The sequence below is a fragment of the Pantherophis guttatus genome, chromosome 2 (assembly GCF_059756535.1).
Source record: "Pantherophis guttatus breed Tessera chromosome 2, ASM5975653v1, whole genome shotgun sequence".
Taxonomy (NCBI): domain Eukaryota; kingdom Metazoa; phylum Chordata; class Lepidosauria; order Squamata; family Colubridae; genus Pantherophis; species Pantherophis guttatus.
Window position 1 is genome coordinate 266,550,856 of NC_142064.1, and position 25,327 is coordinate 266,576,182.

Below are 25,327 nucleotides of genomic sequence, written 5' to 3' on the forward strand. Positions count from 1 at the left end.
TGTGCACCGCTTGCTTGGAGCTGGTCTGGAAAGGAAAAAACCTACAGCTGAATTTGGCTGGACCTGCCCTACCCAGATCCCTCCTAACGGGTCTCCCTTCGGTAGCCTTCCCCCGCTGAACTAGGAGACCCAACAGTGATCGCCCACCCAAACGGAGCCCGCTCTTCCAAGTGCTCGCTCTTTCTTACAGCGAATGAACTGGGGGCGTGGAAAGCGCTTCCCGCTTCTCTACCTGAATACTGTTACCAGCTCTGCACCCCTCCCCCCAAAACCAACATGACACCGCTCTCCAGGGTCACCGACCGCTACCTGGGTGCAGAGTTGGTAACAGAATGCAAGCAGAGAAGCAGGAAAGCTTTTCAGCAGGGAGGCTACCATAGGAGACCCATTTGGAGGGATCTGGGTGGGGCGTGTTTCGTCTAATTCTGCTGCATTTTTTCCCTTTCCAAACCAGCTCCAAGCAAGCAGTGCAGGCGGCAGCACGAGCTTTTGAAGATTGCCCATCCCCTCACAATGGTAAGAAGGAAGCATTCAGAGAAATTGGGAGCTTTGCCGCAGACCCCAATGTCACCAGAGGCCTTCCTGGGGTGCCTGGTATGCGGCCAGCCAGGCCTGCTGCTCCCCTGCCGAGGATCCATGTGGGCTGTCGTGTGTGGGTGGGGAGCTGTTGCTACTACCGCCAGGGCCGGATTTAGATGAAAAGAGGCCCTAGGCTATTCCACTTATGAGGCCCTTTCACCAGTGGTGGGATTCAATTTTTTTAACAACAGGTTCTGTGGGCGTGGCTTAGTTGGGGGTGTGGCTTGGCAATCATGTGACTGGGTGGGCGTGGCTAGCTGGTCACATGACTGTGTAGGCATGGGTAGCTCGTCATGTGACCGGGTGGGCGTGGCTATGTGCATAGGGACTACTCAGAGGGCTGAAAAAAGTCATTTCTGACTGGGCCTCGCACTTTTGACCGGTCCTCACACTTATGACCATCCTCACATTTATGCCCGTGCAGCTTTCTTAACAACCATGTCACTCATTTCACAACTGCTTCTCTTCACCATGGTGACAAGATAGGGCAAAAACGTAAAATGTGAGGACAGTCGTAAGTTCCAGGACTGGTCAAAAGTGCGAGGACCAGTCAAAAATAACTTTTTTAGCCCTCTGAGTAGTCCATATGCACAAAAGGACTACCCAGAGGGCTGAAAAAAGTGATTTCTGACAGGTCCTCGCACTTTTGACCGGTCTTCGCACTTATGACTGGTCATCATTTATGCCCATTGTAGCATTCTTAACAACCATGTCACTCATTTCACAACTGCTTCTCTTCACCATGGTGACAAGATAGGGCAAAAACGTAAAATGTGAGGACAGTCGTAAGTTCGAAGACTGGTCAAAAGTGCGAGGACCAGTCAGAAATAACTTTTTCAGCCCTCTGAGTAGTCCATATGCATAAAAGGATACAGTAATAGAGAGGGATGAAGGAAGGGAAGGGAAATTAGAGTAGGAGGGAGGGTAAGAGAGGGAGGAAGAGAGGAGGAGAAGGAGAAAGGAAGAGGAAATAGGGAGGAGAAGAAGAGGGTGGGGGGGAAGAGAAAGTAAGAAGGAAAGAAAAGAGAGAGGTGGTAGGTTTGAGGAGAAAGATTGCTGTACAATAAAAAATATGAAAGAGAAGAAAGCCAACCCCAAACAAATATAAAGATATTAAGATAAAGAATGAATTGTTAAACTTTAAAGAATAAAAGAGAACAAATATGAATAAATAACAATAATTAGAAACACACATACAAACATACAATGTATTTTCTTTGAACAGAGTATTTTTGCCATATTTATTCCTCATCTATTTTTGTAAAAAACCAATATTACCGTTCATCCTCATCTCTAATCTTAATCAAATTTAATTTTTCCCTTCTATTCTATATTATACCCCTTCCCATTGTCATCTATTTTTATATCCATCCTCACATTGGTTAATTATGTAATATTAGTTGTTTAATATAAATTCAACATTTTAATATAAATCAATTAGTTATATAACTACCTTTTTTGTATATTAATCAATATGAACATGAATATTCCAATTATTTCCATGCAATCCAATTTCTTACAAATCAATTAATTATATTTACCAATAATAATAAACCAAATAATTTCCCCCATATATTCCTCCAAACCACAACTTAACCATTTCTGCTTTCAACACAATATACAATTAATAGTATCTCAATTATTACAATTCCCTAGTTAAATAGAGCTTTTTTTCTTTTGTGTTTTAAAATCCTGAACTCTCCTCTTTTTCCCTAAATTTCCCATTGTTTGCACGTACCTTTTTTGGTGAGGAAAAAGAAAAGAATTCTGCCTGCCTAATTTTCCAACCTTGCAGCAACAGCAAAGCAGTTTCAGTTTCGTTTCTTTGCAAGGAAGCAGAAGAGCCCTGAGCAAAACAGCCGAGACAAATCAGCTGAGAGCCGGGAGGCCAATTAGCCTATGCTGAAGCTCCGTGGGCCAATAAAATTACAAAAAAAAAAACACCAAACCCTTTGTTAAATTGCTGGCTCCCCCACCCCCCCTCCGCCCCCAGAATCCCACCACTGTGTAGGCCCCTCTTGATCTTGAGGCCCTAGGCTGAAGCCTAGTTAGCCTATAGGAAAATCCGGCCCTGACTACCGCCGTTCCGCCTGGAAAGCCAGGGACAGTATCGGTAAGAGTTGGAAGGGACCTTGGAGGTCATCTAGCAACCCACTTCTCATGCAGGACTATACTAGGGATTCGAACCACCTTTTAATTCTAGACACCTGCAGCCCACCCTTGCCTCCTCAGGTGTTGGAGCATCTGGGGGGGGGATGCTTTTCAAGGAGCCACAAGAGAGGCTGAGAGCAGAGTCATTCTGACAGTGTCTTTTAAAATTGCTTGGAAGAGCAATTTTTTCCCTAACAATAATGGTTTGTATAATGTGGAATAAAACATGCCTGGAAAAAATACCTGCAAAACTTGGACAGAAGGAAAAGAAAGGCAGGATTGGACTCATTATCAGTAGCTAGTAGTTCATTGTTATCAGTGACTCCCACTGATTCTAAACTCATTTTAAGACTGGGATTGGTGACTACTGAAATATTCAACATTGGTCTCAGAAATCTTTGAGAACCTGCAGAGGTGAAGACATTAGGTGGCCATCAGTCATTACTTTAGTGATGAACTCAAAAGAGATCAGGCAGGATATTGCTTATTTATCACAACTGTTTGCAAAGTTCATTGAAGTGAATTTGCAGTTGCAAGGAAATGAGGTCAATCTCATTAAGGCCAAATCTGTCATCTCTACGTTTATTTCAAAGTTAACTCTATTCAAGTGCAATATAGACCATCGCAAGCTATACCAATTTCCAAGCTTGTCCGAGCTAGAAGAGAAAGGTGGGATACAAGATGACGATCTGCAAGTTTTTTGTGACCATTTGGACATGCTGCATAAAGATATGTCTGAGTGATATCAGGATCTTCTTTTGATGGAAATTCCAAATTGGGTGATGAATCCATTTTCAGATACTGAGGAAGATGGGGTAGTGGAGGAACAACTAATAGAGCTGTTAAATGACATTGAGCTGAAGCCAAAGTTTAAGAAATTGTACCAAGAGTTTTGGTTACAGAAGGAAATTTCTGATTGCTATCCTGCACTATGGACAGTGGTTAAGAAGCTCCTTGTTGGATTTCCAACATCATAGTTGGTGGAACGTGGTTTCAGTGTGGTCTTCCAACTTCTCTCCAAGCAGAGAAATTGACTTCAGATTACTGAACGTGGTGATTTAAGACTCCTGCTAAGTGACTTAAAACCAGACATTGGGAAACTGGTATCACTTCATCAAGCCCATCCATTACTTTAAGAATTTACTAAACAGTGAAGTAGTTACTAAATTTTACTGAGTTTACTAAGTTATAGTTACTAAGGTTCTTGATAAATGACTATCAGACTTTGAAAACCTGGTATCACTGGATCATGTTCAACAATTTTGTTGAATTAACAAAAGATTTTTAAATTGGATTTTGAATAAAGATGCAATTAATTGTTACAGTTTTGAGTTTTACTGTTACTATCTTCCTTAGTAGGTCGTGCAAACCGCTATTCCGAACAATGCTATTTATAGGGGTGGGGGTGGGGGGCACTGAGGATGAGTTTGTAGCACCAAGGGGGCAGTGAACTGAAAAAGTTTGGTCTAGTCTAACACAGAGAAGGACTGCGGTTATATCATAGCAGCCTTTCAATATTTGAGGGGCTGACACACAAAAAAGGAGGTGGACCTATTTTCTAATGGGCCTGAGAGCAGGACTAGTAACAGGGAGACTTATCAAAAGGAAATCAAACCTACAATCAAGGAGAAATTTCCGTTCAGTGAGAATCAGTGGAAATTCTTTGCCTCTAGTCTAGAAGTTGTGGGTGCTCCATCAATGGGGTTTTTAAAGAGGAGATTGGACAGCCATTTGTCTGGAACGGTACTATAAGATCTCCTGCTTAGAGAGTTGGTCTCTTCCAACTCTATGTAATTCTGTAAGAACTTCATAAACATTTAGGGCTCAGCACATTTCTAACCTTCACAAGCTATTTAGTGTCACATTTCACATGGATCAGTTGCAAAGGTAGGTTTCTAGGAATCGAAAAGGACTTGATAGCATTTAATCAGTGAAAACATCTTGCAAAACGCCTTAGCAAAGACAAAACAAGCGTGCTCTTTTGCCTCCTATCGGGAAATGGTGGTCACAGATCAGTGATTAGAAAGCCCTTAATAGGTATATGTGGTTGAGCTTAAAGCAGTTAAAACCATCGAGAACAGCATTGCTAGAAAGGGAGGAGAGGAACTTCTTCCGGATCACTCATGGGAGGAAGGTGGTGTGCCCAGTCGCTTTTGTGCTCTTCTCAGGGTCGAAGCAGCACGTGGAAGGTGAGTGGAGGGCAGATCGTAGGAGAGGCTGAGAGCAAGTCGGGCTGTGTTTGGTTTCCTCCATGATGTGGAAGCAGAGAAGCAACTAGGCTGAAGCATGTCAGCTGCTGTTACATGTTCCTTCCCTCCCCAAATGCAAGCCCAGTGGTGCTGCACGCTGTGAAACTAGTGGCTGCAATTTTCTGCTGGTGGGAAGATTTAAAAAGTCTCCTTCAGGTTAAGGTTAATTCCTTGGGAACAGCTTGCCTCCAGAAGTTCTGGGTGCTAGATCGCTTAAGGTGGGGATCAGCAATGTGCGGCCCAGGGGTGAAATGTAAAATCTGTTACTACTGGTTCTGTGGGCATGGCTTTGGGGGGGGGGGTGTAATGTGACTGGGTGGGTGTGGCCAACTTTTTAAAAAAAAAACTTTTCAGAGCATTTTTTCTAATGCTTTGAAAAGCCTCTCTGCTGATCAGGAACTCAGCCTGGATCGTCAGAGACTTTTCAAAGCATTTTTTTTTAACCACCTCTTCGGCCAAGAGGTTGCAGAAAAAATGCTTTGAAAAGCCTCTGATGATCCCAGATGAGCCACGGGATCATCAGGGGCTTTTTTTTTTTTTTACTTTTAAAAGCATTTTTTCATCTGAAGAGGTTGTAGAAAAAATGCTTTTAAAACTAAAACAAAAAAAAGCCTCTGATGATCGTGTGGCTCAGCTGGGTATGGTGGGGGGGGGCAGGGATTTTTGCTACCAGTTCTCTGAACCACCCACCACCATCGCTACTGGATCAGGTGATCCGATCCGAACCAGGAGCATTTCACCTCTGGTGCGGCCCCAGAGCCGCATGCGGCTCTTTGGGCCCTCTGCTGCAGCTCCCTGTCAGATGATCCCACCACTGCGTGGCCCTGCCCCTCCCCCTCACTCCTCGCCTGCCCTGAGAAGGGCGACTGCGGCGGATGGAGACTCGCTTTGTATTCCAGAGTGGGAGCGAAGCGCCCCTCTACTTGCCTCTTTTCCTACGCGGAGCATCAGCTGGGCGGCCCAGCCAGTGTCTCGAGGTGGGGAAACTCGTTCGTTTCCCAACAAGGGCTGGAAAAAGAGGCAAGTAGAGGGGTGCTTCGCTTCTGCTCTGAAATATGGAGCAAGTCTCCATCTGCCCCCACGGCCCTTCTCTTCTCCGGGCAGGTAAGGGCGGGGTGGTGGTGGTGCAGCCAGCCGACAGGGAGCCACAGCAGGGGGATGAAAGAGCTTAATTTATCTGGGAACCTGAAATGACTCTTGATTTAAAATGAAATCATATGGTTAAAAAGCACCCAAAGAATAAGAACAAGATCAGAAATAAAAACCCAACCCTTGTCTGCTTTTGGAAATGGTTCAAGAGGGAACCGTGCATGAGCGCACGCACACATACACACGCACACAAAATACACACGAGAGAAAAGGGGGGGGGAGAAAGAGAGAGGTAGAGAGATGAGAAAGGGGGGGGAAAGAAAATGAGAAAGAGGGAGAAAGATGAGAGAGAGAAAGAGAGAGAAAGAAAGATGAGGGAGAAAGAGAGGGAGAAAGAGGAAGAGGAGAAAGAGGGAGAAAGATGAGAGTGAGGAAGAAAGAGGGAGGGAGAGGAAGAAAGATGAGAGGGAGGGAGGGAGAAAGAAAAAGGGAGAAAGTTGGGGGGAGAGACCTGTTTAAAAGAAAATACCTGGAGCCACAAAACCTGGGTAGGCGTGGCTGGGGGGTGTCATGTGATTGGGTGGGAGTGAGTGATGTTGAGTTGGCCACGCGCACCCAGGTTTTGTGCCTCCCGGTGTTTTGCTTTCTGTGGGAAACGGGCCCAAGTGGCTCTTTGAGTGTTTGAGGTTTAAGTCTTAAGGTCTTAAAGGAGAGATTGGACATCAATTAGTCCAGACTAACATAGAGTCTCCTGCCTGAGCAGGGGATTGGATTAGAAGACCCCCAAGGTCCCTTCCAACTCTGTTATTCTGTTATGGACTTGCTGTTTTCTTGGCAACAATATTGGACTGATCTGCATCTGCTTTCTTACTTCCAAGTCCACAAGCACAATATTTCCTATTGGTGTGCCATCCATGTATTAAGCAGGTTCAACTGTACTTAATTCAGACTTTGTGTAAAAAAAAAAAAAGATATTAGGGATTTTTTGGGATATTTAGTTGTATAGGTGGTCCTCACTTATCACTTCTTCCCTGAGCCTCCAAAGTTACAATGGTACTGAAAAAGCATACATTCATCTTGTACACAAATTTGTGGTCATTGTAGCATGTTCAGTGACCGTACTTCAGAAGTACCTGTGGATATGAAGATGCAAGAAAAGGAGTTGCACCAATTGAGATATTACCAACCGCTACATATTGATGATGGTTGCAGCATCCCACATTCATGAAGCCCATTAGTGGCCTTCCCAGCTATCCTCTGACAAGCAAAATCAGTGGGTATGCTGGTAGGAAGTTGCAAGTTATATGTAATTGCCTTTAACAATCCACAGTGATTTCTTTAATGGGCAAAAGTGGTGCTTCAAATGTTGCAGAGGCTTTTGGCATCATTTCATCAGTTAAAGCCCAGATCTCTAAAATTAACTCAGAAATGTTAGACTGTAACCATTTTCAGACATTTTTCAGGTTGAAAACACATGGATTTTCCACATATATACATTTGTTCAGCTGTGTATTTGTACTTCTCTCTGTATTCATATATCTGCAATTGTATATACTGTATTTTTCGGAGTATAAGATGCACCTTTTTCTCTTTCTCTCTCTTTCTTTGTCTCTCTCCCTCTCTTTCTCTTTGTCTGTCTGTCTCTCTCCCTCTTTTTCCATCTCTCTGTCTCTCTTTGTCTCTTTCCCTCTCCTTCTCTCGCCCTCTCTCTCTCCATCTCTCTGTCTGTCTGTCTCTCTTTGTCTCTCTCCCTCTCTCTTTCTCTCTCCTTTTCTCTTTCTCTCCCTTTCATTCTCTTTCTCTTTCTTTCTTTCTTTCTCTGTTTCTCTCTCCCTCTTTTTCTTTCTCTTTCCCTCTGTCTTTCTGTCTCTCTCTCCCTCTCCCTCCCTCTCTCTTTCTCTCTCCTTCTCTCTTTCTCTCTCTTTCATTCTCTTTCTCTTTTTTTCTTTCTTTCTCTCTATTTCTCTCTCCCTCTCTCTTTCTCTTTCCCTCTGTCTTTCTGTCTCTCTCTCCCTCTCTGCTTCTCTCTCTGTCTCTCTCTATCTTGTGGAGGTAGGGATGGTGAAAAACGGGCTGTTTTTGCCTGGTTTTATTGCCTTTTCACCCCCCCCCCCCACCTCCACAAATATTCTGCAGGCTAAAACCAGGCAAAAACAGCTCATTTTTTGGCCAAAAATGGGCCGTTTTTGCCTATTTTTTGGCCTCCTTTCACTCCCCCCCCCACCTCCACAAGCATTCTGCAGGCTAAAACCAGGCAAAAATGGCTCATTTTTTGGCCAAAAACGGGCCGTTTTTGCCTGGTTTTTTGCCACTTCTAACCCACCCACCCCCACACACACCTCCGCAAACATTCTGCAGGCGAAAATTGTTGAGCTTACCTTTTGGTTCCAGCCAACAGTTCTCCCGAAGGCAAGTCCTGCACTCTGTTGAAGGGTGGGGGTGATGTGGGTGGGGCTCCGTGGGCCGGATTAATAGTTTGAGGAGCCATGCTTTAGATAAATCACAGTGGTTTATATACAGCTAAATATTTACATACATATATATTGTTAAATATCTTACTATACAGCTACTGACAAAAGGAGAGCAATGAGACACAGGATGAGAAAGAATATGGAAGGGAGACACCCTCTAATGGGTTTCCTTATATAGGCTGCTTCTGCCCAGCTTCTTATAATGACAGTAACCCTGCTGCCTCATTCCCATTGCATCAGCTTACAGTTGCCTCTGCTTTCAACCTTCCATCAGTTTACAACTATTAAATCTACATACCCTGACAATATTCATCAGGGATATGATTTAGTGCATACCTGATTGGCCTAGTACTTTTCCCTACCTTCTTCAATTTAAGTCTAAATTTTGCAACGAGAAGCTCATGATCTGAGCCACAGTCAGCTCCTGGTCTTGTTTTTACTAACTGTATAGAGCTTCTCCATCTTTGGCTGCAGAGCACATAGTCAATCTGATTTTTGTGTTGACCGTCTGGTGAACAATACCGCTTGACATACAGTGGGGCAAAAAAGTATTTAGTCAGCCACCAATTGTGCAAGTTCTCCCACTTAAAAAGATGAGAGAGGCCTGTAACTGACATCATAGATAGACCTCAACTATGAAAGACAAAATGAGAAAACAAATTCAGACAATCACATTGTCTGATTTGGAAAGAATTTATTTGCAAATTATGGTGAAAAATAAGTATTTGGTCACCTACAAACAAGCAAGATTTCTGGCTCTCACAGACCTGTAACTTCTTCTTTAAGAGGCTCCTCTGTCCTCCACTCATTACCTGTATTAATGGCACCTGTTTGAACTTGTTATCAGTATAAAAGACACCTGTCCACAACCTCAAACAGTCACACTCCAAATTCCACTAAGGTGAAGACCAAAGAGCTGTCGAAGGACACCAGAAACAAAATTGTAGACCTGCACCAAGCTGGGAACACTGAATCTGCAATAGTCAAGCAGCTTGGTGTGAAGAAATCAACTGTGGGAGCAATAATTAGAAAATGGAAGACATACAAGACCACTGATAATCGCCCTTGATCTGGGGCTCCATGCAAGATCTCACCCCGTGGGGTCAAAAGGATGACAAGAACAGTGAGCAAAAATCTCAGAACCACATGGGAGGACCTAGTGAATGACCTGCAGAGAGCTGTGACCAATGTAACAAAGGCTACCATCAGTAACACCCTACGCCACCAGGGACTCAGATCCTGCAGTGCCAGACGTGTCCCCCTGCTTAAGCCAGTACATGTCTGGGCCCGTCTGAAGTTTGCTAGAGAGCATTTGGATGATCCAGAAGAGGATTGGGAGAATGTCATATGGTCAGATGAAACCAAAGTAGAACTGTTTGGTAGAAACACAACTCGTCGTGTTTGGAGGAGAGAGAACGCTGCGTTGCATCCAAAGAACACCATATCTACTGTGAAGCATGGGGGTGGCAACATCATGCTTTGGGGCTGTTTCTCTGCAAAGGGACCAGGACGACTGAGCCGTGTACAGGAAAGAATGAATGGGGCCATGTATCGTGAGATTTTGAGTGCAAACCTCCTTCCATCAGCAAGAGCATTGAAGATGAAATGTGGCTGGGACTTTCAGCATGACAATGATCCCAAACACACCACCCGGGCAACGAAGGAGTGGCTTTGTAAGAAACATTTCAAGGTCCTAGAGTGGCCTAGCCAGTCTCCAGATCTCAACCCCATAGAAAACCTTTGGAGGGAGTTGAAAGTCCGTGTTGCCCAGCGACAGCCCCAAAACATCACTGCTCTAGAGGAGATCTGCATGGAGGAATGGGCCAACATACCAGCAACAGTGTGTGCCAAACTTGTGAAGACTTACAGACAACGTCTGACCTCTGTCATTGCCAACAAAGGATATATAACAAAGTATTGAGAGGAACTTTTGATATTGACCAAATACTTATTTTCCACCATAATTTGCAAATGAATTCTTTCCAAATCAGACAATGTGATTGTCTGGATTATTTTCTCATTTTGTCTCTCATAGTTGAGGTCTATCTATGATGTCAGTTACAGGCCTCTCTCATCTTTTTAAGTGGGAGCTGACTAAATACTTTTTTGCCCTACTGTATCATGTCACCATTTATTCCAGAAAAAAAAAAAAAGCCGAAATAGAGAAGCCTTGTGTGAAAAAGTAACATCTTATGATTGAACATCTTGTAGAGCCACCTTTAGCACCAATAACTGAGAGTAATTGTTTTCTGTATGACTTTATCAGTCTGTAACATTGCTGTGGAGGAATTTTGGCGCAGTCTTCTTTACAACATTGCTTCAGTTCATTGAGGTTTGTAGGCATTTGTTGATGCCCAGCTCTTTTGACGTCCTGTCACAGCATGTCAATCAGATTGAGGTCTGCACTTAGACTGCAGTTGCAACACCTTGATTCTTTTAGTTTTCAGCCATTCTGTTGTTTATATGCTGGTAAACTTGCAATCATTGTCTTGTTACATAATCCGATGTTGGCCAAGGATGTTGTGTTTGGTTTTCATCAAACTTTGGTTTCGTCTCTCCAAAGGACAGTGTTCCAGAAGTCTTTTGATTTGTTCAGATGTAACTTTGCAAACCTCAGATGTGCTGCTATGTCATTTTAGAAAGAAGAGACTTTGTCCTCGCAACCTTTCCAAATGGACCATACTTGTTCAGTCTTTTTCTAATTGTACTGTCATGAACTTTAACATTTAACAAGCTAAATGAGGCCTGAGATGTAATGCTTGGATTTATTGTAATTTCTCTGAGCGTTGCACATTCTGAACTTGGGGTGAATTTGCTGGACTCCTGGGAAGATTCGCAATTATCAGAGAGGACCTTAGAGAAACAATTGTTGCTGCTCATCTACAGTGCATTCAGGAAGTATTCAGACCCCCTTCATTTTGTCAATTTTGGTATGCAGCAGCCTGATTCTACAGTTGTTGAAATACATTTTTTTTCTCATTGATCTACACTCAGCACTTCTGTTTTCATTTTGTCATGATGGGGTACTGAGAGTACATTAATGAGAAAAAAATGAATTTCAACAACTGTAGAATCAGGTTGCAGCATTAACAAAATTAACAAAAGTGAAGGGCCCCTGAATACTTTCTGAATGCACGGTAGATGAGCAGCAACAATTGCTTCTCTAAAGTCCCTGCTGACATCTTTACTCTTTGGCATTTAACACAACCTCAATGCCAGAGATCAGCAAACTCCTAGAATTTCAGCTTTTATAGAGCACTTGATTAGCAGCTATGGGCTGCTACTTAGCCTCTTCATACCTATGGAAGAAAGAAGGTGTACTTTATTTTTCTCTTTTGATGATAACCCTTTGCAGGGCTAAGGATTTGTGACTGACACAAGTCAACAGGTCACTTTCATGACTGAATGGATAATGGAACTTGGATCCCGGTAGTCAAATGAGTCACAATTAATGTAAGAGATTATTCTAACATTGTGGCATGTATGCCTTTTCATTGTAACATATGCTTCTTTTATTCACATCTTCTGCAACCCTTTTACAAACAATAAAAGCTATATTTTCAATTGAATCTTACAGACAAAGATGATGCCAAGCTCCATAGATATGCCTATTGTGAGAAAAGGAGACTTCAAATGACAAGCAATTATGCAGGGGAAAATCCCCTCTGGATAACAGCCATACTAATTATCTGAATGTGGTAAAAGCTCAGGTCAGAACTGCCCCTTTTTGGTTCATGGAAGGATCGACATAGGAGAGATGCCCTACAAGTGTTCTCAATGTGGTAAATGCTTTAGCAAAAATGGCAACTTAGTGATGCATCAGCAGAATCACACCAGGGAGAAGCCGTATGACTGTCCTGATTGTGGAAAACGTTTCACTGGAAATTCCCACCTCGTGAAACACCTGAGGAGTCACACAGGAGAGAAACCTTTCGAATGTCCTGTTTGTGGGAAAAGTTTCAGTCAGAATTTGTACCTGGTGAACCATCAGAGAACTCACACAGGAGAGAAACCCTTTGAATGTCCTCTTTGTGGGAAAAGTTTCAGGCAGAATTCTGACCTAGTAATACATCAGAGAACTCACACAGGGGAGAAACCCTTTGAATGTCCTGATTGTGGGAAAAGTTTCAGTCAGAATTCCCACCTGATGAAACACCAGAGGATTCACACAGGAGAGAAACCCTTTGAATGTCCTGATTGTGGGAAATGTTTCATTGGAAATTCCCACCTTGTGAGACACCAGAGGACTCACACAGGAGAGAAACCCTTTGAATGTGCTCATTGTGGAAAAAGTTTCAGTCAGAATTCCCACCTCGTAAAACACCAGAGGACTCACACAGGAGAGAAACCCTTTGAATGTCCTGATTGTGGGAAAAGTTTCAGTCAGAATGACAGTCTGGTGAAACATCAGAGGACTCACACAGGAGAGAAACCCTTTGAATGTCCTCTTTGTGGGAAAAGTTTCAGTCAGAATGACAGCCTGGTGAATCATCAGAGAACTCACACAGGAGAGAAACCCTTTGAATGTTCTGATTGTGGGAAAAGTTTCAGTCAGAATTCCAACCTGGTAAGACATCAGAAAACTCACACAGGATAGAAACCCTTGGAATGTCCTAATTGTAGGAATATTTTAGTCAGAATTCCCACCTGATGAAACACCAGAGGACTCACACAGGAGAGAAACCCTTTGAATGTCCTGATTGTGGGAAAAGTTTCAGTCAGAATGACAGTCTGGTGAAACATCAGAGGACTCACACAGGAGAGAAATCCTTCAAATGTCCTGTCTGCGGACGATCTTCAGGTATAAATTGTCCCTTATTTCCTACAAGGAAATCCACATGAGGGAAACATTGATGGGTTTAGAGAAGGCTTGGATTTAATTTCTCATGTCTCATTAGGAATGTAGGTGAGAAATTGACTTTTAATTCTGGCCTCATTCTTTTTACTCAAACATGTCTCAGGATTAGACTTGTAGGTGAATAGAAAAGGAAAAGGGAAAAGGGCTAACCACCTCTTTCTGGTTAGCAGCAGCAGTTTTTGGATATTCCATTTTTGCAGAAGTAATGGAATTCCTCAAAAAGGCTTTTGAGTGGTGTTTTTTGTATATTGCTTATGGAATTTCCACAAGTGGACTTTCCATCTTCTATCTTGGTGTCCTCCAGATTTTGAGCCCCAGAATTCCGCAGCCACCATATAAGTAGTCCTCTAGATACACTGTAATGGGGCTTGCCAATTATGGTTGCATGTTGTAATGGTTGTTAAGCGAGATTGCCTTGCTTAACTACCCCCGCCACCTTCTCTCCCTGATGAAGCTGTTAAAAAAATATTCAAGTCATTAAGCAGAACAGTGACTACCTCAGGGTTGTAGGAATCTATTGGAGGCCTAGCTTCCACTACCCTAACTTTTGGGTTCCCACAGACCTTTCCCTCGCTACAGTGTCCCCACAGGCATTTCTTACTCCCACTGGATCCCTGCGATCTTTAGGGCTTACTCCCACCTCACCAGGCATCACAACCTCCTCCTTCTCCATACTTTTTGAAGACCACTGAACCTCAAGTTGGTGAAGGAGGGTAAGACATTTGTGTGCTGCATGACTCTGTCATGAAAGCAGCCGTTATTTTGACTGTGCCTGGGATTCATGCCTAGGCCATGGGGTCGAGTGGTGGAAGCAGCCACCATTTTGCCATGTCTGCCTCTATGTCAAAATGGTGGCTGCTTCTGGGTCACTGTCATGTGGGACTGGGACAAAGTGTTCTGTTTTGCTCTCTTAACACTTTGTAAACTGTGTTAAGGAATTGTGGGTGCACTGGAAATGATGGCTGCCTCTGGGAGATCTCCAAAAGGGCAGGGCATGTATCCTTGTGCCACATGAGAAATAGACAAGTACCACTTCTGCAACTGCCAAAAAAGCCAATGCAGGCTGCATCAACAGAGGCATAGAATCAAGATAAGAAGAAGTTATGGAGTTGCTTTACACTGTCCTGGTGACAGCACACCTAGAATAGTGCATCCAATTCTGGTCACCACGACAGAACCAGCCTCATGATTCTATGATTCTATGAATTTAGAGGCAGTTTAGAAAATAGGTACATAGTAGCCCTATAAAAGTGCTATGTGGTAAAGGAACATTTTTTTAAAAAAGGTTATTTTCTTCAGAAAATTAATATACAGTACAAACTCCAAAAAAAGAAAGATTTTTTTCAAAAGCAAAACAAGGATAGACTAAACTTTGAAAAAGAAAAAGTGGGCATTAAAAAAGACAAAAACAGATTTACTTATATTACCCCCCACACTTGAATATTCATAAATATATTGGAGCAATATTAGTTTCCTCCCCTTGTGAAGCAAAATTTATAAATTCATCTATATACCATACGTAAAGGCAATGTAATTAACAGATGAACCAACAACAAAGTTAAACATCAAAGCGCTTTGTTAACAATCTACTATTCCATTTAATTTGTATAAAGTTTAGAATGGCTTCTTATTTACCATAAATCACCAGAATCATTGTCTCTGATTTGTCCAGGATGATATATCTTTGTTTTATTCTTATTAATAAAACTTTTTCTTAAAATTTAAGTTGAGAACAATAAGACAACAGTTGTGTCTTATTTCCCCAAATCATAAAACCTCTTGGTCGATCCATTTAACATGTTTACAGCAAACAAGATAATCAGGAACAGAGGGACATTGTGAGGTAAATCCAAATAGCATAAAGAGCACACAGAAGAAAAAAAGAGGGAAACTTGGGAAACTCCCCCTTTTCATGTACAGCAACCAATTATAGCCTAGATTGCCTCATGTAAGAGGTTTTAATGGTTTTGTCATGAGGTCAGCTAAATTATTTTCTGGTGGACAATAAATTATGTCTATTACATTTTCTTTTACTGCTTCTCTGACATTACATTATGTCAACAGTTTTTCTTCTGGTTTGTACTCCCACCTGTTGCCATTTGTATACATTTTGTGTTATCTTCAAATACTGGTATAGCTCCTTTCACTTCAATATCCAAATCCTTTACTAACTATATTACCTATATATTGTCTTTGAAGACAATTTTGATAATGCTATGAATTGTGCTGCAGCTGTGGAAATGGCAACTGAAGTCTGTTTTTTAGATTTCCAACTAGCTAGCGTGTTTGCTAACATTATAACAAATCCTGACATTGACTTCGTCTCTTGTACATCATCAGCCCCAATACTGTCTACAAAGCATTTCAATTCCAATTCACTTGATGTTTGTAAATGCAATCCTAAATCCATGGTTCACTTTAAATCTAGAAAGGAATTTCTGGAATGAAGGAGACATTTCTTGACAGTTAGAACAATTAATCAGTGGAACAACTTGCCTCCAGAAGTTGTAAATGCTCCAACACTGGAAGTTTTAAAGAAGAGATTGGATAACCATTCATCTGAAACGGTATAGGGTTTCCCGCCTAAGCAGGGGGTTGAACTAGAAGACCTCCAAGGTCCCTTTCAGCTCTGTTATTCTATTCTATTCTAAATAACAAGCATTCTTTTAATTCTTTTACTAACTATATATACCATGTCATCACTGAATACAATTCTGATAATGCTATGAATTGTGCTTCAGCTGTGGAAATCTGCTTTCTAGATTTCCCAACTATTTCGCTCCATAAGACACACTTTTTAGTCTCCCAAAAATGGGTGGAAATTTCTGTGCGTCTTATGGAGCGAATATTGCCGAAGCTCCACCCACACGCCGGCTCCCATACCGTTTTTGGCCTCTCTGTATCCCGTTTTCAGCCTCCGTGCATCCAGTTTTCAGTCTCTGCGCTCCGCATTTTCGGCCTCCATGCGGTCCGCTTTTGGCCTTCAAAAATTGGGCACGTGGAGACTAAAAATGGGGTACACGGAGGGCAAATCGGGGTGCACAGGCCGAAGACAGGATGCCCAGACGCTGAAAACAGGAGTGCATCTTATGGTCAGGTGTGTCTCATAGTGCGAAAAATGCGGTAGTTAATGTGTTTGCTAACATTATAACAAATCCTGACATTGACTTTGTCTCTTGTACATCATCAGCCCAAATACTGTCTACAAACCATTTCAATTCCAATTCACTTGATGGTTGTAAATGCAATCCTAAATCCATGGTTCCATTTCAATAACAAGTATTCTTTTAATTCCTAACCAATTTTGTTGTGTATGTTGTTATGTGTAGCAGGTTAAAATGTTGACTGAATTGGTAATATCTGGCCACAATATGTGATAAATACTACATAAACAGACCTCCTATGACTGCCTGATACAGTTCCGGATTACAAATTGTACTATTTTTGATGGTTTGAAATCTGGTATCATGGAGTTTGTACATTTCACAACTTTCCATATATTTTTAATAATTGTTCTATTTTTTTCTTTTGACTTAGAACATACCCAGCTAATCTTCACAAGCTAAGTACTATAGTGTCACATTTCACTATTTCACATGGATCATCTAACATCTAATAGTTGCAATGGTAGGTTTCTAGAAGTTGAAAACGACTTGATAGCATTTAATCAGTGAAAACATCTTGCAAAACGCCTTAGCAGAGACAAAGCAAGCTGTTCTTTTGCCTCCTATCGGGAGATGGTGGTCACATATCACTTGCTAGAAAGCCCTTATTAGGCATATGTAATTCATCTTAAAGGAGTTAAAACCATAGAGTACAGCAGTGCTAGAAAGGATTGGAAGAGACGAACTTCTTCCGGATCACTCATGGGAGGAAAGTGCCTTGCTAAGTGGCTTTTCTGCTCTTCCCAGGGTCAAAACACATCTGGAAGGTGAGTGGAGGGCAGATCGTAGGAGAAGCTGGGAGCAAGTAGGGCTGTGTTTGGTTTCCTCCATGATGTGGAAGCTGAGAAGCAACTAGGCTGAAGCATATTACCTGCTGCTACATGTTCTTTCACTCTCCAAATTTTGAGTCCACTGTGCTCCACGCTTTAACACTGGTGGCTGCAATTTTCTGCTGGTGAGAAAATTTAAAAAGTCTCCTTCAAGTTAAGATTAATTCCTTGGGAACAGCTTGCCTCCAGAAGTTCTGGGTGCTAGATCACTTAAGGTCTTAAAGAAGAGATTGGACATCAGTTAGTCCAGACTAACATAGGGTCTCCTGCCTGAGCAGGGAATTGGACTAGATAGAAGACCCCCAAGGTCCCTTCCAACTAGTGTTATTCTGTTACGGACTTGCTGTTTTCTTGGCAACAATATTGGACTGATTTTCATCTGCTTTCTTACTTCCAAGTCCACAAGCACAATATTTCCTATTGGTGCCCCATCCGTGTATTAAGCAGGTTCAATTGTGCTTAATCCCGTACTTCGGTGGTGGTGGTGGGGGAAGTAGCTATTGGGGACCTTTTGGGATATTTAATTGTATAGGTGGTCCTCACTTACCACTTATTCCCTGAGACTCCAAAGTTACAATGGCACTGTAAAAGCACACATTCATCTTGTACACATATTTGTGGTCATCGTAGCACATTCAATGACTGCACTTCAGAAGTTTCTGTGGGTATGAAGAGGCAGGAAAAGGAGTTGCATCAATTCTGGTGCTACCAACCGCTGCAGGTAGGTAAACACAACCTCAGATGAACAATAACGCTTGACATATCATGTCACCATTTATTCTACACACACACACAAAAAAGCCGAAATAGAGAAGCCTTGTGTGAAAAAGTAACATCTTATGATTGAACAGCTTGTAGAGCCACCTTTAGCGCCAATAACTGGAAGTAATTGTTTTCTGTATGACTTTTATCAGTCTAACATTGCTGTGGAGGAATTTTGGCCCACTCTTCTTTACAACATTGCTTCAGTTCATTGAGGTTTGTAGGCATTTGTTGATGCCCAGGTCCCTTGAGGTCCTTTCACAGCATTTCAATCAGGTTGAGGTCTGCACTTAGACTGCAGTTGCAACACCTTGATTCTTTTAGTTTTCAGCCATTCTGTTGTAGATTTGATGGTGAGCTTGCAATCATTCTCCTGTTACATAATCCAATGTTAACCAAGCATGGAATAGGAATGGGAATAGGAATAGGAATAGGGAATGGAATGGAATTTTTTTCTCCACTTTGGTTTCGTCTCTCCAAAGGACAGTGTTCCAGAAGTCTTTTGATTTGTTCAGATGTAACTTTGCAAACCTCAGATGAGCTGCTATGTCATTTTAGAAAGAAGAGACTTTGTCCTCGCAACCTTTCCAAATGAACCATACTTGTTCAGTCTTTTTCTAATTGTACTGTCATGAACTTTAACATTTAACAAGCTAAATGAGACCTGTAGAACCTGAGATGTAATGCTTGGATTTATTGTAATTTCTCTGAGCGTTGCGCATTCTGAACTTGGGGTGAATTTGCTGGACCTTCCACTCCTGGGAAGATTGACAATTGTCTTCAGTGTTTTCCACTTATGAACGTGGAGTGTAGAATTATGGAGTTTTAACTGTTTTGAAATAGTCTTATAACCCTTCCCAGATAAAAATAAAAGAGTTGAAGGGGACCTTGGAAGTTTTCTAGTCCAACCTAATGCTCAGGTAGGAAACCTATATAATTTCAGACAAATGGTTGTCCCATTTCTTCTTTAAAACTTCCAGTGTTGGAGCATTCACATACAGTGCATTCAGAAAATATTCGGGGAGGCCTTCACTTTGTCTATTTTGTTATGCAGCAGCCTGATTCTACAGTTGTTGGAATTCATTTTTTTTTCTCATTAATCTACACTCAGTACTTCTGTTTTCATTTTGACATGATGGGGGTACTGAGTGTAGATTAATGAGAAAAAAAAATGAATTTTAACAACTGTAGAATCAGGCTGCTGCAAAACAAAATTGACAAAAGTGAAGGGGGTCTGAATAGCAGGGGTGGGTTCTAATTTTTTTTACTACCAGTTCTGTGGGCGTGGCTTATTTTGTGGGTGTGGCTTGGAGGTCATGTGACTAGGTGGGCGTGGCTAGCTGGTCAGAGTCATTTCTGAAAGGTCCTCACACTTACGATCAGTCCTCGCACTTACGACCAGACTCATTTGTTTGCTTTTAACACTGATCAGCTGTAGGACGGCCGTTTGAAGCCCCGCGGCAAGAGTTTAAACAGTTTTTTTCCCTCTAGTCATCAGCTGGGACTCAGGAGGCAGCAATAGATTGGGGGTGGGACCAAATAAAAGGTAAGAATAACGTGGGTGGGGGGGTTGGAGGGCGGGGGGGAGAACCGGTTTGGTGACGTCATATCATCACCGCTACCGGCTCGGCCGAACCGGGAGGAACCCACCACTGCTGAATAGTTTCTGAATGCATTGTAGATAACAATAACAGAGTTGAAGGGGACCTTGGAAGTCTTCTAGTCCAACTCCTTGCTCAGGTAGGAAACCTATACCATTTCAGAGATATGGTTGTCCCATCTCTTCTTTAAAACTTCAAGGGTTGGAGCATTCACATACATTGTATTCAGAAAGTATTCTGCCTTCTATTTTCATTTTGTCATGTTGGGGTACTGAGTGTATATTAATGAGAAAAAAATTAATTTCAACAACTGTAGATGAGTGGCAACAATTGCTTCTCTAAGGTCCCCGTCAGTATCTTTACCCTTTGGCATTTAACACAACCTCAATGCTGGAGACTAGCAAACACCTAGAACTTAGCCTCTTCATACCTATGGAAGAAAGAGGGTGTAGTTTGTTTTTCTCTTATCTGTATTTGATGATAACCCTTTGCAGGGCTAAGAATTTGTGACTGATGCAAGTCAACAGGTGAGTTTCATGATTGAATGGATAATGGAACTTGGATCCCGGTAGTCAAATGAGTCATAATTAATGTAAGAGATTATTCTAACACTGTGACATATTTGCTTTTTCATTGTAATGTATACTTCTTTTGTTCACATCTTCTGCAATCCTTTTACAAACAATAACTACATTTTCAATTGAATCTTACAGACTAAGATGACGCCAAGCTCCATAGATGTGCCTATTGTGAGAAAAGGAGACTTCAAATGACAAGCAATTATACAGGAGAGAATCCACTCTGGATAACAGCAATACTAATTATCTGAATGTGGTAAAAGCTCAGATCAGAACTGCCCCTTTTTGGTTCATGGAAGGATCGACATAAGAGAGATGCCCTACAAGTGTTCCCAATGTGGCAAATGCTTTAGCAAAAATGGCAACTTAGTGATGCATCAGAGGACTCACACCAGGGACAAACTGTATGACTGTTCTGATTGTGGAAAACGTTTCATTGGAAATTCACACCTGAGGAGTCACACAGGAGAGAAACCCCTTGAATGTCCTGATTGTGGGAAAAGTCTCAGTCAGTACTGCAGCCTGCTGATACATCAGAGAACTCAAACAGAAGAGAAACCCTTTGAATGTCCTGTTTGTGGGAAAAGGTTCATTACAAATGCTCACCTAGTGATACATCAGAGGACTCACACAGGAGAGAAACCCTTCGAATGTCCTGATTGTGGAAAAAGTTTCAGTCACAATTCCAACCTGGTAAGACATCAGCGAACTCACACAGGAGAGAAACCCTTTCAATGTCCTGATTGTGGGAAAAGTTTCAGTCACAATTCCAACCTGGTAAGACATCAGCGAACTCACACAGGGGAGAAACCCTTTGAATGTTCTGATTGTGGGAAATGTTTTAGTCAGAATTCTGACCTAGTGAGCCATCAGAGGACTCACACAGGAGAGAAACCATTTGAATGTCCTGATTGTGGGAAAAGTTTCAGTCAGAATTCCCACCTGGTAATACACCAGAGGACTCACACAGGAGAGAAACCCTTTGAATGTCCTGATTGTGGGAAAAGATTCAGTCAGAATTCCAACCTGGTGATACACCAAGCAACACATAGAGGAGAGAAACTGTATGAATGTCCAGAGTGTGGGAAAAGTTTCAGTTACCGTTCTAACCTGATGAAACACCTGAGGACTCACACAGGGGAGAAACCGTATGAGTGTCTAGAGTGTCAGAAAACATTCAGTTCCCATTCTAATCTGGGAAAACACCGGAGGACTCACACAGGAGAGAAACCATATGTGTGTCCAGAGTGTGGGAAAAGTTTCAGTTACCCTTCTGTTCTTGTGAAACACCAGAGGACCCACACCGGGGAGAAGCCCTACAAGTGCTCCCAATGTGGTAGATGTTTTAGTGAAAATGGCAACTTGCTGATACACCAGAGGACCCACACGGGAGAGAAGCCGTATGAGTGTCCAGACTGTGGTAAAAGTTTCAGTTACCATTCTGACCTGGTGAAACACCAGAGGACTCACACAGGAGAGAAGCCGTATGAGTGTCCAGATTGTGGGAAAGATTTTAGTACTAGTTCTAACCTTATAAATCATGTAGTTTTACACACAGAGGAGAAACCTTTCATATGTCCAGTCTGTGGACGATACTTCAGGCGTAAATCATCTCTTATTGCACACAAGGAAATCCACATGAGACAAAAGTTGATGAGTTTAGAGAAGGCCTGAAATTAGTTTGTGATCTCACATTGAAAGTGTAGGTTATAAATGGATAGAGAAAAGAGATAGAAATTAGTGAAAGTAAAATTATGTATGAATGTTAATATTGAAAATAAAGAGATATATACAGTAGGGCAAAAAAGTATTTAGTCAGCCACCAATTGTGGAAGTTCTCCCACTTAAAAAGATGAGAGAGGCCTGTAATTGACATCATAGGTAGACCTCAACTATGAGAGACAAAATGAGAAAACAAATCCAGACAATCACATTGTCTGATTTGGACAGAATTTATTTGCAAATTATGGTGGAAAATAAGTATTTGGTCAATATCAAAAGTTCATCTCAATACTTTGTTATATATCCTTTGTTGGCAATGACAGAGGTCAAACGTTTTCTGTAAGTCTTCACAAGTTTGGCACACACTGTTGCTGGTATGTTGGCCCATTCCTCCATGCAGATCTCCTCTAGAGCAGTGGTCCCCAACCTTTTTATCGCCGCGGCCCGCTGAGCGCGCGCAGGGGTGGGGGCACGGCCCAGGAGCTTTTGCGCACGGCCCATTGCGCACGGCCCAGGAGCCTTTGCGCTGCAGCGTTCATGTCCCCCGGCCGCTGCGCGGCCCGGTGCCAGGTACTCCACGGCCCGGCACCGGTCCGCGGACCGGGGGTTGGGGACCACTGCTCTAGAGCAGTGATGTTTTGGGGCGGTTGCTGGGCAACACGGACTTTCAACTCCCTCCAAAGATTCAGTCTTCCCAGCCTGGTGCAGGTCTACAATTTTGTTTCTGGTGTCCTTCGACAGCTCTTTGGTCTTCACCATAGTGGAGTTTGGAATGTGACTGTTTGAGGTTGTGGACAGGTGTCTTTTATACTGATAACAATTTCAAACAGGTGCCATTAATACAGGTAATGAGTGGAGGACAGAGGAGCCTCTTAAAGAAGAAGTTACAGGCCTGTGAGAGCCAGAAATCTTGCTTGTTTGTAGGTGACCAAATACTTATTTTCCACCATAATTTGCAAATAAATTCTTTCCAAATCAGACAATGTGATTGTCTGGATTTGTTTTCTCATTTCGTCTCTCATAGTTGAGGTCTACCTATGATGTCAAATACAGGCCTCTCTCATCTTTTTGAGTGGGAGAACTTGCACAATTGGTAGCTGACTAAATACTTTTTTGCCCCACTGTAACTATAAACATAAAGGTAAAGGTTCCCCTTGCACATATGTGCTAGCCGTTCTCGACTCTAGGGAGCGTTGCTCATCTCCGTTTCAAAGCTGAAGAGCCAGCACTGTCCGAAGATGTATCTGTGGTCATGTGGCCGGCATGACTAAATGCCAAAAGCGCACGGAACGCTGTTACCTTCCCACCAAGGGTGGTCCCTATTTTTCTACTTGCATTTTTTACTTGGTTTCGAATTGCCAGGTTGGCAGAAGCTGGGACAAGTAACGGGAGCTCACCCTGTTCCACGGCACTAGGGATTCAAACCGCTAAACTGCCGACCTTTCGATTGACAAGCTCAGTGTCTTAGCCACTGAGCCACCACGTCCCCCACTATAAACATAGTAATGGATAAAAATATAAATAAGCTAATGTAAGAAGAAACTTAGTTTAAACTTTTTGGTTATATTATTATTACTGCTATTATTACTATCAGTATTAGCTTGTGTGCTAATATTTACTACCAACTTTCTTTGGTTTTGTTTTATTTGTAAATGATAATCTAAGAATGCACTGTTATGTTTATGAATGAAAATGTATTAAAGAAAAGAAAAGAAAGTGTAGGTTAGACATTTACTATTTGAATTCTGCCTGATTCTTTTTACTCAAATGTATCTCAGGATTAGACCTGTAGATGGGGAGAAGAAAATGGAAAATGTTAGTTTGATAAAAGATAAATAATTGTTTCTGGTTATCAGCGGAAGTCCTCAAAAAGGCTTTTGGGTGGTGTTTTTTGTATATTGATAATGGAATTCCCACAGGCGGAGTTTCAGCCTTCTATCTTGATGTCCTCCATATTTTGAGTGCCAGAATTACCCCAGCCAGCATACAAGTAGTCCTTGAGATATAACTAATTAGTTTTGCATCTTGCAACGGCCCTTAAGCAAGACTGCTTTGCTGAAGTACCCCCAACCTTCTGTTTTCCCTCATGTGGCCTTTAAATAAATTTGTGAGTCGTTAAGCAGAAAAGGTTGGGGGCATAGCAGAGGCCCAGACTTGCCTTTCAAAGGCTTCCTCTACCCTAACCCCTTCCCTCCCTCATAGGGTCCCCACGGGCCTTTTCACTCCCACTGGGTCCCTGCAGTCCTTAGGCCTGACTCCCACCCCACTAGGCCTCACAACCTCTTCCTCCTCATCTTTTGACGATCTCTGAACCTCATAATAGAAGGCAGGGCGGAGGATTTCGGACAATACCTGTATGACAAAATCGCTCAGATCCGGGGGGATCTGGACTCTGACTGGGTAGATCAGGGCAGGGTGACAAGGAACAGTCTTGAGAATATTATCTGGGAGGAGTTTGATGCTGTGACTCCCGATGATGTGGACAGGATTTTGGGGAGACTTAGTGCGGCCACATGTTTACTGGACCCGTGTCCCTCCTGGTTGGTACTGGCTTCCCAGGAGGTTACACGAGGCTGGCTCCAGGGCGTCATTAATGCTTCATTGAGTGAGGGTCACTTCCCCGCTGCCCTGAAAGAGGCGGTGGTGAAGCCTCTCCTCAAGAAGCCGTCCCTGGATCCAGCAATATTGGCTAACTATCGTCCTGTCTCCAACCTTCGCTTCATTGCGAAGGTTGTTGAGAGTGTGGTCGCGCAACAGTTTCCACAATTCCTGGAGGAAACATCCTATCTAGATCCGTTCCAGTCGGGTTTCAGGTCTGGGCACAGCACGGAAACGGCATTGGTCGCGTTGGTGGATGATCTCTGGAGGGCTCGGGACAGGGGTTATTCCTCTGTTCTGGTCCTATTAGATCTCTCAGCGGCTTTTGATACCATCGACCATGGTATCATGCTGTACCGGCTGGAAGAGTTGGGGGTGGGAGGCACTGTGTTGCGGTGGTTCTCCTCCTTTCTCTCCAACCGGTCGCAGTTTGTGTTGGCAGGGGGGCAGAGGTCGACCTCGAGGCCTCTCATTTGTGGAGTGCCGCAGGGATCAGTCCTCTCGCCCCTTCTGTTCAACATTTATGTGAAGCCGCTGGGCGAGATCATCCGTGGCTTTGGGGTGAGATACCACCAGTACGCTGATGACACCCAGCTGTACATCTCCACCCCAGGCCACCCCAACGATGCCCTTGAAGTGATGTCCCAGTGCCTGGAGGCTGTGCGGATCTGGATG

The 25,327-nt window shown here is 42.8% G+C and overlaps 2 protein-coding genes across 4 annotated transcripts in view; both read left to right on the plus strand.

Annotated features, from left to right (window-relative positions):
• The first annotated feature begins 4,832 nt into the window (after positions 1-4,832).
• Positions 4,833-25,327, plus strand: part of LOC148115791 (uncharacterized) — a 38,999-nt gene continuing 18,504 nt past the window's right edge. Inside the window, exons 1-3 of one of the 3 annotated variants that reach the window (XM_087884453.1) lie at positions 4,833-4,919; positions 12,117-13,106; positions 16,935-17,024. In XM_087884453.1, coding sequence (XP_087740579.1) covers positions 12,297-13,106; positions 16,935-16,949 — 825 coding nt within the window. In that variant the 5' untranslated portion in view covers positions 4,833-4,919; positions 12,117-12,296 and the 3' untranslated portion in view covers positions 16,950-17,024. Of the gene's footprint in view, positions 4,920-11,894; positions 11,993-12,116; positions 15,123-16,934; positions 17,025-25,327 lie in introns of those variants that run through there. The other 2 variants (XM_087884452.1, XM_087884451.1) reach the window with 2 other exon arrangements.
• LOC148115792 (uncharacterized) lies at positions 20,648-23,788 on the plus strand. Its single transcript, XM_087884393.1, has one exon. It carries the CDS (start codon positions 20,648-20,650, stop codon positions 22,004-22,006), a length of 1,359 nt encoding a protein of 452 aa, XP_087740519.1. The 3' UTR covers positions 22,007-23,788.